General features: G+C 43.7%; 1 protein-coding gene across 2 annotated transcripts in view; it reads left to right on the forward strand.

Annotated features, from left to right (window-relative positions):
* Positions 1-13,838, forward strand: part of ngef.L (neuronal guanine nucleotide exchange factor L homeolog) — an 83,946-nt gene that overhangs the window by 56,187 nt on the left and 13,921 nt on the right. For both annotated transcript variants that reach the window (XM_018263890.2, XM_041563442.1), the window contains 2 exons: positions 11,894-12,168; positions 12,438-12,598. In XM_018263890.2, coding sequence (XP_018119379.1) covers positions 11,894-12,168; positions 12,438-12,598 — 436 coding nt within the window. The remainder of the gene's footprint in view (positions 1-11,893; positions 12,169-12,437; positions 12,599-13,838) is intronic.

Raw genomic sequence — 13,838 nt, forward strand, 5'->3', positions numbered from 1 at the left:
AACCAGAATTCTATAAAAAGTGCTGGGATTTTGGTGAATCTCTGTTGTGGAGACTGTATCCCTTGGACCCATACTGGTCCGTGTTTCAACGTTCAGGAAGGAGCTGAATGAGGACGGGTTGATGTGTCATTATCTTTACCTTCAAGTTGAGTTACTAATTACTATGTAAGCCCTTCAGTACTACGCTAGCCGGCTAACAACAGGCACTTCCAAAAATACAGCAGTGATACGTCAGCTTTGCTATTCATGTCCCGCTGAACCAAAAGAGACAAAATGTTCCATCTGTTGTATTGTTTGTGTGTATGGACGAGTGAATACAAGCTCAGCAGGGTAACCAAAGGGAAATGAGCAGATTCTGACTGGTTTAAGCTTTATAAAGTTGCTAGAAGTAATTGGCTTGTCATCCCTGGTTGTATCCTTGTATTCATTCATTTGGATGTAATTCTCCTTTCTGCGGCTACATAACTCCTTCATTTTACCATCATCTAGTAGTAAAGAAATGACACAAGGAGTGATGATGTGTCAAGCACCACCTTGATTTGTGCCGCAGACTAGAGTGTAAGCATGATGTGGCCTGACATAGAATGAGTGCATGGCTTGGTAAAATACTGGGCTATTTGCATTGTATTCTTTATAGCTACAAAAACACAACATGTGCCAAAGGCCTAAAGTAGTGTGTGTAATACTTTGTACTGGTAACATTATGAGATGAGCACTGGGTGTGTGGCTCAATGATGCAATCTGACTGTATGACCTGGGTTTTATATACAGCTATACTGGCTCACTAATATAATGGACTCTTTGGGGGGGAATGAAATATTGGTTGCTAACGCAAAAATTGTTTGAAATTCGTTCGCAATTCAAATAAATGTGAACAATTTTGCCTTTGCGAACGCTTTGTCCCTGCACTGGTAAAACTGAGGTGTTTGCGTCAGAAACACTACTATAGTTCATATAAACAAGCTGCTGTGTAGCAATGGTGGAAATTGAAAAAAGTCTATATGGCACAGGATAAATAGTGGATAACAGATAACTCCATTATGTTCTACAGAGCTTATCTGCTGTATAACCTGAGCCTTTTCTCCTTTGAATGGCTGCCCCCATATCTACACAGCAGCTTATCTATATAAACAATAGTAGTGTTTCTGAAGCAAACACACCAGTTTTACCAGTGCAGGGCAACACTGCATCAAATTTTTATTACTTTAAAACAAATTCATTTTTTTATGTTACTGTTCCTTTAAGGTGAGGTATAATGAGTGTAATCCTCACTAATATACTGGGCTGTTGATACTGTATTGGTCTATTATTAAGGCCATATCTCATTACTGTACTGGGCTGTTTGTATTGTATTAGTTCATTGCTAGAAGGAGGCTGGGTTCATGGCTTATTAATGCATTAAGTAAATAATTTCTTACATAAGGGAAAATGTGGTTATATTCATTTTTTTTTTTTTTTTTTTAAAAATGCCCTTTGGTTAAAATCATTTTTCATTTATTGTAACCGAAAGTTGGAAATGTATTTTTATTACCGTATGTAGCTCCTTGCTAAATTTCTTACCCATTATGTCTGTGAGTTGTGACAGCGCAGTAAAATCATACTACCTCCCTCTAAATCAGCTATTAGAATTGGACTGAATATTATAATATTATTATGATTATTTATAGAACATATATAGAACATTAAAACAGACTGAGACCGGGCAAATATGTTGTGCCCGCTGAAAGAGCCCACCATTGGATCCCTAGAATAACCACCACCTTAAAGGTGGGGCAAATAGGCTATAATAGTCACTACAGATATGGAATCCATTATCCAGAAACCTGTTATACAGAAAGCACTGAATTACAAAAAGGGTATCTCCCATAGACTCCATTTTATCCAAATAATTAATATTTTTGAACGATTTTCTTTTTCTCTATAACATACCTAGTACTTGATCCAAACGAATATATAATTAACTAGACATTAAGCCCGTTAAATTAACGGGCGCTAGAACATATGTAGTCAGACGGTCGGTGGGGCACATGCAGGGCCGCCATTAGAAATCACGGGGCCCCGTACAACAAAATTTTTGGGGCCCCCTGGGCCCCGCCCACACTGACGACCAAGCTCCACCCCATATCCCGCCCACTCCACATCGCAGTTAAAAGACCACACAGACATCAGCGTTAAAAAAGTAACCCCCCCCACACAAGTTGTAAAAAGCTATTGATGGTCAGGGCCCCCTTATAAAAAAAATTGGGGCCCCAAAAAAAAAAAAAAAATTATTATTTTTTTTTTTAAAAAAAACTTGGGGCCCCAACAAAAAAAATGTAAAAAAAACTAAAAAATAAACAAACATTGGTGGCAGGGGCCCCCTTACAAGTTAAAAACAAATTGGGGCCCCCAAAAAAATTTGAAAAAAAAATAATTTTTTTTGAAAAAAAACTGGTGGCCCCCTTACAAGTTAAAAAAAAACTGGTGGCCCCCTTACAAGTTAAAAAAATTTGGGGCCACCAAAAAGAAAATTAATTTTTTTTTTTTTTTTAAAAAAAAACAATAGTGGCAAGGGGCCCCTTACGAGTTAAAAAAAAAATTGGGGCCCCAAAAAAAAAGTTTTAAAAAAAGATTGGTGGCAGGGGCCTATAGAATATTAAAATAATACATTGGTGGCCAGGGGATTAAAAAAAAAAAAAAAACACAAACTGTTGTTCAGTAGGATTGAACTCATGGCTTCAGTACTTCAACTTCGCCTCCTTTCGTGACTTCGGGTCTTTTCACCGCTTCAGGACTTCAATTTCGGCTGTTTACGTGACTTCGGGTCTTTGCGCTGCTTCAGGACTTCGGCTGTTTTCGTGACTTCGGGTCTTTTCGGCGATTCGTGACTTCGGCTTTTTCCGTGACTTCGGGTCTTTTCGGCGCTTCGTGACTTCGGCTTTTTCCGTGACTTCGGGTCTTTTCGACGCATCGGCTTCGGCTTTTCGGCACTTCCGCATTCGGCACGCAAGAGGCAAGACGTACGGCTCGGGCGCTCGTAAGGGGGGCCCGGATCTTCAAAAAATGCAGCGCTGCCGGGCCCCCCTTCATGCCCGGGCCCGGTACGCTTGTCCCCCCTGTGCCCCCCTGATGGCGGCCCTGGGCACATGCGCAGTAGCGCAATCCCACGGACACAGGGACTGGACGCAGAGACACTTCAACTTTATTATATAGGATACTTATTGGAAGCAAAATCAGCCTATTGGGTTTATTTCATGTTTACATGATTTTCTAGTAGACCTAAGGTATGAAGATCCAAATTATGAAAAGATCCATTATCTGGAAAACCCCAGGTCCTGAGCATTCTTGATAACAGGTCCCATACCTGTACTATAATATCAAGTGTAAACGCTAACATAGAAAATAATATATAACCGATAATATAAATGAAAGTGTAAATTAGGCCTAAGATTCTGATTCAGTATATCATGGAAAAAGTGGTATACATCTGTGATGCCTTAAAGCCTTGCATGCCTTGATGGATAAAAGCTTCAGTACAGGTATGGGATCCATTATCCAGAAACCTGTTATACAGAAAGCACTGAATTACAAAAAGGGTATCTCCCATAGACTCCATTTTATCCAAATAATTAATATTTTTGAACGATTTTCTTTTTCTCTATAACATACCTAGTACTTGATCCAAACGAATATATAATTAACTAGACATTAAGCCCGTTAAATTAACGGGCGCTAGAACATATGTAGTCAGACGGTCGGTGGGGCACATGCAGGGCCGCCATTAGAAATCACGGGGCCCCGTACAACAAAATTTTTGGGGCCCCCTGGGCCCCGCCCACACTGACGACCAAGCTCCACCCCATATCCCGCCCACTCCACATCGCAGTTAAAAGACCACACAGACATCAGCGTTAAAAAAGTAACCCCCCCCACACAAGTTGTAAAAAGCTATTGATGGTCAGGGCCCCCTTATAAAAAAAATTGGGGCCCCAAAAAAAAAAAAAAAAATTATTATTTTTTTTTTTAAAAAAACATTGTTTTTTTTATAAGAAAAAAAAAACTTGGGGCCCCAACAAAAAAAATGTAAAAAAAAACTAAAAAATAAACAAACATTGGTGGCAGGGGCCCCCTTATAAGTTAAAAACAAATTGGGGCCCCAAAAAAAAATTTGAAAAAAAAAATTTTTTTTTTGAAAAAAAACATTGGCGGCAGGGGCCCCCTTATAAGTTAAAAATAAATTGGGGCCCCAAAAAAAATTTGAAAAAAAAATTTTATTTTGAAAATAAAAAAAAATGGTGGCAGGGGCCCCCTTACAAGTTAAAAACAAATTGGGGCCCCCAAAAAAATTTGAAAAAAAAATAATTTTTTTTGAAAAAAAACTGGTGGCCCCCTTACAAGTTAAAAAAAAACTGGTGGCCCCCTTACAAGTTAAAAAAATTTGGGGCCACCAAAAAGAAAATTAATTTTTTTTTTTTTTTTTTAAAAAAACAATAGTGGCAAGGGGCCCCTTACGAGTTAAAAAAAAAATTGGGGCCCCAAAAAAAAAGTTTTAAAAAAAAGATTGGTGGCAGGGGCCTATAGAATATTAAAATAATACATTGGTGGCCAGGGGATTAAAAAAAAAAAAAAAACACAAACTGTTGTTCAGTAGGATTGAACTCATGGCTTCAGTACTTCAACTTCGCCTCCTTTCGTGACTTCGGGTCTTTTCACCGCTTCAGGACTTCAATTTCGGCTGTTTACGTGACTTCGGGTCTTTGCGCTGCTTCAGGACTTCGGCTGTTTTCGTGACTTCGGGTCTTTTCGGCGATTCGTGACTTCGGCTTTTTCCGTGACTTCGGGTCTTTTCGGCGCTTCGTGACTTCGGCTTTTTCCGTGACTTCGGGTCTTTTCGACGCATCGGCTTCGGCTTTTCGGCACTTCCGCATTCGGCACGCAAGAGGCAAGACGTACGGCTCGGGCGCTCGTAAGGGGGGCCCGGATCTTCAAAAAATGCAGCGCTGCCGGGCCCCCCTTCATGCCCGGGCCCGGTACGCTTGTCCCCCCTGTGCCCCCCTGATGGCGGCCCTGGGCACATGCGCAGTAGCGCAATCCCACGGACACAGGGACTGGACGCAGAGACACTTCAACTTTATTATATAGGATACTTATTGGAAGCAAAATCAGCCTATTGGGTTTATTTCATGTTTACATGATTTTCTAGTAGACCTAAGGTATGAAGATCCAAATTATGAAAAGATCCATTATCTGGAAAACCCCAGGTCCTGAGCATTCTTGATAACAGGTCCCATACCTGTACTATAATATCAAGTGTAAACGCTAACATAGAAAATAATATATAACCGATAATATAAATGAAAGTGTAAATTAGGCCTAAGATTCTGATTCAGTATATCATGGAAAAAGTGGTATACATCTGTGATGCCTTAAAGCCTTGCATGCCTTGATGGATAAAAGCTTCAGTACAGGTATGGGATCCATTATCCAGAAACCCGTTATCCAGAAAGCTCCAAATTACAGAAAACAGGATTTTTTATACTTACCGTTAAATCTGTTTCTCTGTGATCAATAGGGGGACACAGGGACGATGGGGACACAGGGACGATGGGGTTAAGCTCCACCCTCCAGGAGGCAGGACACTTACTAATAAATTTGTGGGCGTGCCTAACCGGCTTAACCCCCACACTCCAGCTTATCCAATCAGTTTGTCACAAAAAAAGCTGTAACAAGATTACGTAATAATCAAAATAATAATAACCCACGTAGAAGGTAAATCAGGGAATTATCCCGACATGACCAAACGGTCAATAAACAAAAGTTTTAGGGCGGGCCGCCCTGTGTCCCCCTATTGATCACAGAGAAACAGATTTAACGGTAAGTATAAAAAATCCTGTTTTCTCTGTCATCATAGGGGGACACAGGGACGATGGGGACTTAACAAAGCAGCCCCCAAAACAGCAGGGCGGGAAAACGAATTAACCATTACTTCAGCACAGAATGTAGCACCTTGCGCCCAAAAGATGCTTCAGCTGAAGAAAAAATATCAACTTTATAGAATTTTGAAAAAGTATGTACAGAGGACCAGGTAGCCGCCCTGCAAATCTGGTCCAATGAGGCTGAATTACGCCAAGCCCAGGAAGCTCCGATTGCTCTTGTAGAATGAGCTCGAATTCCCTCCGGTGGAATCTTCCCTTTGGCCATGTATGCCTGTCTGATGGTCTCCTTGATCCATCTAGAAATGGTAGCTTTAGATGCAGGATGACCCTTCCTGGGCCCTGATGGTAATACGAAGAGAGTTTGAGACCGTCGAAAAGACCTTGATTTTTCAATATACCATCGTAAGGCTCTAACTACATCTAAGTTGTGTAGCCGACGTTCCTTATCATTCTTTGGTTCCGGACAGAGAGAGGGAACAACAATGTCTTGGTTGATGTGAAATGACGAGACCACCTTAGGAAGGAAAGACGGAACTGTGCGTAGGACTGCCTTATCCTTGTGGAACACTAGAAAAGATGGATCTGCCGATAGTGCACTCAGTTCTGACACTCTTCTAGTGGATGTAATTGCCATTAAGAACACTACCTTCCAGGTAAGCCAAGTATCTGAAATAGATCCCATCGGTTCGAATGGTGGATCCAGAAGGGCTTCAAGAACAACATTCAAATCCCATGCTGGAACTGGAGGCTGATATGGAGGAACTATATGTGCCACTCCTTGTAGAAAAGTGCGTACTGTATCATTCAAGGCTAGTTTGGACTGAAATAGGATTGACAGAGCTGATACTTGTACTTTCAGAGAGCTGAGTTTTAGACCTCGCCTGAGCCCGCGCTGCAGGAAAGACAGAACTCTCGGAATGCTAAGCTTGTGAAAGGATAGATTGAACTCCTCGCACCAACTCCGATAGGATTGCCAGACTCTGTAGTATGATTTTGAAGATGAAGACTTACGAGCTCTCAATAATGTGGCAATAACTTCTTCTGTTAACCCTTGTCTTCGCCAGATGTCTGCCTCAACAGCCATCCCGTCAAAGCGAACAACCCTGGGTTGTGATGTGCCACGGGCCCTTGGAACAGAAGGTCCGGCCTGTTCTCGAGACGTATCGGTTGTGCTATTGACATTTCCTGAAGGTCGTAAAACCAAGTCCTCCGAGGCCAGTAAGGAGCCACCACAATTACCGTGATGTCTGACTGTCTGATCTTCTTGAGGACTCGTGGAAGCATGGGTAGCGGAGGGAATATGTACGCTAGACTGAACTGCCACTTCTGTGTCATGGCATCGACCCCTGCTGCCAGTCTCTCTCGGTAACGAGCAAAGAATCGAGGCACCTTTGTGTTGTTTCTTGACGCCATTAGATCGACCTGTGGTTGTCCCCAATGGAGTACTAGTTTTGCAAACACTTCTGGGTGAAGTTCCCATTCTCCCGGATCTAGACGAATTCTGCTGAGGTAATCTGCTTTGGTGTTTAGAACTCCTGGGATATGGATCGCGGACAGCTGTACTTCGTTGGTTTCTGCCCAACTGAGAATTTGTTGAGCTTCCAACAGCGCCGCTTTGCTGCGAGTACCTCCCTGGCGATTTATGTACGCCACTGCGGTAGCATTGTCGCTCTGTAATCGAACCGGACTTGCTTGTAATAACTCTGTCCATTCGGCCAGAGCTAGTCTTATTGCCCTTAGCTCTAAGATGTTGATTGGAAGTTTGGACTCCCTTGGAGACCATTGACCTTGGGCAGACAAGTTGTCCCAGGTTGCTCCCCAACCCCTCAGACTGGCATCTGTGGAAATTATCTTCCAATCTTGCGTCGCCCAGGATTGACCCTTGGAGAGATTGGTCGGTCGCAGCCACCACTGGATGGCTACTCTTGTCGACTGAGATAGATTGAGCTTGCGAGTGAGAGCTCCCCCTCTCCATGACGTTAGAATGTTCGCTTGCAATGGTCGTAAGTGAATCTGTGCAAATGGAACGGCTTCTATGGTAGCAACCATGAGTCCCAGTACTCTCATTCCTAGATGAACAGTTGGACTCTGATCTCGGAGGAGTAGACGGACTTGCTTCATGACCTTCATTTGCTTGTCCAACGGAAGATGCACCATTTGTGTAATGGTATTGAACTCGAGACCCAGGAATGTCATGTGATGACTGGGTCGCAAATTGGACTTCGACCAATTTATGGTCCAGCCAAAATTCTGCAGAAGACTGATTGCCTTGCTCCGATCTTCCTCTGCCTTTTCCTCTGATCTGGCTTTCAGAAGCAGATCGTCCAGATAAGGAGTGACTGAAATCCCTTGCAGACGTAATGCCGCCGCCGATACTGCCATTAGTTTTGTGAACACTCTGGGGGCTGAAGAGAGTCCGAATGGCAGAGCCACAAACTGGTAGTGTTGGTTCCTGAATGCGAATCGAAGGAAGGAGTGATGCGGCGGCCAGATTGGTACATGGAGGTACGCATCTCTGATATCGATAGACATCAGCAGTTGATTTTTCTCCATCCCTCTTATCACTGATCTCAGAGTCTCCATTTTGAATCGTACTGATCTGACGAACCTGTTCAGCTGTTTGAGATCTAGTACCGGCCTGAAGGAGCCGTTTTTCTTTGGCACAATGAAAATGTTGGAATAGAATCCGGAAAATCTCTCTGAATGTGGCACTGGAACAATCACTCCAGTTTGTTCTAAATTTGTGATGCAATTTAGAAAGGCAGCAGCTTTGTCTGGATCTGCAGGAACCCTGGACATGATGAATCTTTTGCCAGGAATGGTTGAGAAATCTATGTGGTAACCTTCGGAAATAATTTCGTTCACCCACATGTCTGACGCATGGTTGATCCACACCTCCCGGAATTGGAGTAACTTGCCCCCAATACGCTCCCCCGACTCCGGAAGGGGTACCCCGTCAGGCTGACGAAGACTTATCTGCTGCGGGCTTGATAACCGGTCGATTGGTCTTCCAATGCATGCGACCTTTGTCGTTTGTTTTGGCTCGAAAGTGTGACCGCTGTGGTGAATTGTTTCTTCGTGTGTATCGTCTACTTGAGCCACGAAAAAACCTTCCCCGTCTGGTGGTAGTAGTTGTTTTACTTTTGGCCTGTGGAAGAAAAGTGCTTTTTCCTCCCGTCGCCTGCGAAATAATTTTTTCGAGCTCTTCACCAAACAGGCGCTGTCCCTTGAATGGAAGAGATGTCAAGGACTTCTTAGAACTCAGATCTGCTGACCAATTTTTCAGCCACAATGTTCTACGTGCTGCAACAGAAAGAGCGGAAGTACGTGCCGTGACTTGAACTGTGTCTAGTGCGGAGTCGCACAAATAAGCCGATGCCTCTGCTATCGCATTGGCTGATGATAACAGATCGGATCTGGAAACTGCATTCTGGATGTCCTTGACAAGCGATTCGGACCACGCTTGTATTGCTCTGGCCACCCAAGCCGAAGCCAGGCATGGGCGAAGAGCTGACCCAGACGAAGAATAAATTGACCTAAGAAAACCTTCCAATCTTCGGTCAGATGGGTCTTTGAAGGATGCCGCATCTGTGACTGGCAATGTAGTGGACTTGGCCAATCTTGATACAGGTGCATCAACTGCTGGGGGATTAGTCCACTTTTCTACCAGATCTTTCGAAAATGGATAAGACTTAGAAAATTTCCTAGTCGTCTGAAACTTTCTTTCTGGAACACTCCACTCTTCTTGTATTATGTGAAGAAGATGCTCATGAGAAGGAAAACAAACTTCGGATTTTTGCTTCCTCTTGAATAACCCCAAATCATCCTGGGATTTGGGTGTTTGTGATATATTCAACACATCCATAACACCCTTAATAATACCCTCCACATCATGCTGACTATCATGATCTCTGTGGTCCTCCACAGTTTCTTCCTCCTCCCCAGACGAAACTTCAGAAGGAAGTAATTCTCCCTCAGATTGTGAGGATGCCTGCTCAGCTGCAGATTCGTCAGACAAACAATGAATAGACGTAGTAGGCACTTTAGTTTCTTCAGACCGCTTTCGCTTAGAGCTAGTCTTTTGATCAAGTCTGGCTAACATTCTTCCTAAATTGTCAGCAATAGAGGGAAGACCCTGCAAGGAAGCAAGGGACTGTGTTAAATGAATGGCCCACAATGGTGCTGGCACATCAGCCTCTGAGCTGAGCCCCTGACCTTGAGAAATACTCTCCCTTGAAGGATTCTCTGGCTGAGCCGCTGGAGGGCTTGAAACATCCTCTGAAATGAGCGCTGTACTCTGCCCCACTAAACAGGACTTACAGAGCGGCTCCCCCTGCCCTCGAGGCAGCTTAACATTGCAATTGGCACAGGCAAAAAATTTAATCTGTGCTGTTTTGGCAGCCTTCCCCCCTGCCCTGGTGAATAACCCCTCTGACCTACCTTCTGCCATGGAGATTGGGTAAGTAGGAGTGTGTGGGGCAGTCAGCAACCGCTTACAACTCGCTAGCACTTGCAGGAGCGGAGAAATGGACCATCCGGTGCGCAGCAGAAGCACTATGCGCAAGATGGCCGCTGGAACGCATACGCGCATGCGCACAAGTGCGCAAAATGGCCGCTGGAACGCATACGCGCATGCGCACAACGTGCGCAAGATGGCCGCCGGAACGCATACGCCGCATGCGTTCCAGCGCAGCGCGATCCGGCCCTCTCCCCCCTCAGCCGTCTCCTCACTTAGACAGAAGGCGCAGCGAGCGCCCAGACACAGCATGGAGGGAAAGAACCGGCCAGTACAGGAGCACGCCCTGCACCTCTTACCAAAACAGTAAGGATAAGGGGGGAAACGGGGGGAGGGCTACCGTGCTAGGGGGGAGGCTGCCAAGCCAGACCTGTGAGGTGAGTTGTTATGCCCAAGGCAGGTACTCACCTCGTGCCCATCCCGGCCAGACCATCTGCCATCGCCAAACTTAGCAGGGATACGTCTGGGTGGTCGTTATAGCCTATAGCGGCTAGAAATGACCCCGGTGGGCGGAGAAATACTGGGACTGTACTAAGGACAAACATGCGCTGCCCAGAGTAAGACCACAGAAAGAGAGTAGTCATCCTTGACTAACATCGCTGGACGTCCATCCTCCTGGTAACAGGACACTTAAAAAACTGATTGGATAAGCTGGAGTGTGGGGGTTAAGCCGGTTAGGCACGCCCACAAATTTATTAGTAAGTGTCCTGCCTCCTGGAGGGTGGAGCTTAACCCCATCGTCCCTGTGTCCCCATCGTCCCTGTGTCCCCCTATGATGACAGAGAAAGGCTTTCTCCCATAGACTCCATGTTAATCAAATAATTCAAGTTTTTTGTAAATGATTTATTTTTTTCTCTGTAATAATAAAACAGTAGCTTGTACTTGATCCCAACTAAGATATAATTAATCCTCATTGGAAGCAAAACCAGCCTATTGGGTTTATTTAATGTTTAAATTAATTTCTAGTAGACTTAAAACACCAAGACTAATTAAACTTCATAATTGCACAGCCTTTATTAAGAAATAACTTACCGAAACTCCGCTTGCGCTCCTCTTTAGAAAAGGCGATCCATTGTGCCGTGCTCGATTTCTCCTCACTGCCTTCCTTATAGGAGATAGCCAGGGAGGAGAAATCGAGGGCCGCAAGATGGATCGTCGCCGTGTGTCCTTTTCTGAAGAGGAGCACAAGCGGAGTTTCAGTGAGTTATTTCTTAATAAAGGCTGTGCGATTTTAAAGTTTAATTAGTCTTGGTGTTTAAAATTTTGATTACTGGTCCTTTAAGGTATGAAGATCCAAATTACAGAAAGATCCCTTATCCAGAAAACCCCAGGTCTTGAGCATTCTGGATAACAGATCCCATACCTGTACTATAAATTTGAGTTCCACCGTATTTGTCGGTGCAGTGCATACATTTACCCAGCACCCATAGTCATGTTCTTTTATTTTGTTTTTCCTCTGGAGAGTTCCTTTACCAGGAGTACAGAGATAAATCCACACAGCATGAGATTCAGACTCGAAGGCTACAAGATAATTATGTCCGATCTGCTGAGACCTCCAACAACTCTCAGAGCACACCTTTGGGCTCCCCACCACCCGTCGAGAACCAAAGGGCAAACTCTACGCTCAGTCGGTTCAAGAGCTCCTGTTCTGGATTTAACTTGTGGCAGGACCTCCCGGACGTGAGGAAGAGTGATGTGCTGACCCTGTTGCAGCCTGAAGAAGTTAAACTCCAGGAGGTAAGAGGGTCGCTAGATGTGACACGGGAGCCCCTGCAGGGTTTGTCTACTTTTTTTATACCCATAGGTGTGAACAGTTTTCATAGAATACATGCATCATTAATATATATTTTCAAACAATGACTCTTCGGACAGACTATTGGTTGTTCTTTTAAATACTGTGTAGGTCTTTCCCGGGAGGTTGAAACGTATTTAATGTGTTGTGTCTCATCCTAATGGTCTTTGTGAAACAAATGGAGTAGCTTTGTTATTTTCATTCTCTTACGCAGGCCATGTTCGAACTGCTGACCTCTGAAGCCTCGTACTACAAGAGCTTACGCTTGGTGGTATCTCACTTCATGGACAGTGAGCGCCTGAGAGCCACGTTGCACCAGTCAGAGATTCACTTCATCTTCTCAAATGTATTGGAGGTCCTGGCCACAAGTGAGAGGTAAAACTTCAGCAGCAAAAGTTCTGAAGAAATAAATGTTGTGATCTGATAGTCTCTTTAAAGTGTATGTTTTCATAGAGTGTATAACTGGAGCAACGGATGGTCTATAAACACAATACAGAGAATGCCAAAGCCAGATAAGCTGACATTAAAATTGAAAAACATAAGGATATTAGAAGTTAACTCGGAGTTCCATGACCTGTATAAAAACAATTGGCCTTCTGCCTCATGTTTTTGATGGACTTTGTCTTTTTTCAACCCAATTTAACTATATGGTCATGGAACTCCTTGTATTTTACAAGAGGGGGTACTTTATTCACTATATAAAGTACATGCTATATTGGAGTGGGGAGAGTTTGTGGTGTTGGGTAATAAATTGGACTGCATTATGGTATCGAGACTGGGTGCTATTATTACTGGCCTCCAGCAAGAGTAGTGTGCACCCAGGAGAACCAGGATAAGACCTGAAAGGACAGGACATCTGGAACATGACTTATACCATAGAACTTCATGCAAATATGCAGCCAGATTTTGCTTTTGGATATCAGGGATTTCAGAATAAAAGTGACAATGGACAACCATTTGACTCTCCGTGGTGTAGTCCAGCAACAGTTTTTGCTGCCAACCCCTGAAAAAAGAGGCATTTCAACTACAGTTGATTGAGTATTTTAGTTCCCAGTGGGCTGGAGTGGCATATATCTGACATCCATACACTATGGGGCACATTTACTTTGCTCGAGTGAAGGAATAGAATAAAAAAAACTTTGAATGTTTTTTTGGCTACTTCGACCATCGAATTGGCTACTTCGACCTTCAACTATGACTTCGAACTAAAAATCGATTATTCGACCATTCGATAGTCGAAGTACTGTCTCTTTAAAAAAAAACTTCGATCCCCTAGTTCGCCACCTAAAACCTACCGAAGTCAATGTTAGCCTATGGGGAAGGTCCCCATAGGCTTTGCAATCTTTTTTTGGTCGAAGAAAAATCGTTTGATCGATGGATTAAAATCGATTGAACGAATTGCAGTAAATCCTTCAACTTCGATATTCGAAGTCGAAGGATTTCCATTCGGCAGTCAATATCGAGGGTTAATTAACCCTCGATATTCGACCATAAGTAAATTTGCCCCTATTTGTTCTCTTTTAACCCTTAATGCAACAGCTATGCGCTTAAATAGGACTTGTGGCTGGAGCTGAGAGATTCCTTCTGATATTTCATTACGTAAAGATAAATGCAA

The sequence above is a fragment of the Xenopus laevis genome, chromosome 5L (genome assembly GCF_017654675.1).
Source record: "Xenopus laevis strain J_2021 chromosome 5L, Xenopus_laevis_v10.1, whole genome shotgun sequence".
NCBI classification, from domain to species: domain Eukaryota; kingdom Metazoa; phylum Chordata; class Amphibia; order Anura; family Pipidae; genus Xenopus; species Xenopus laevis.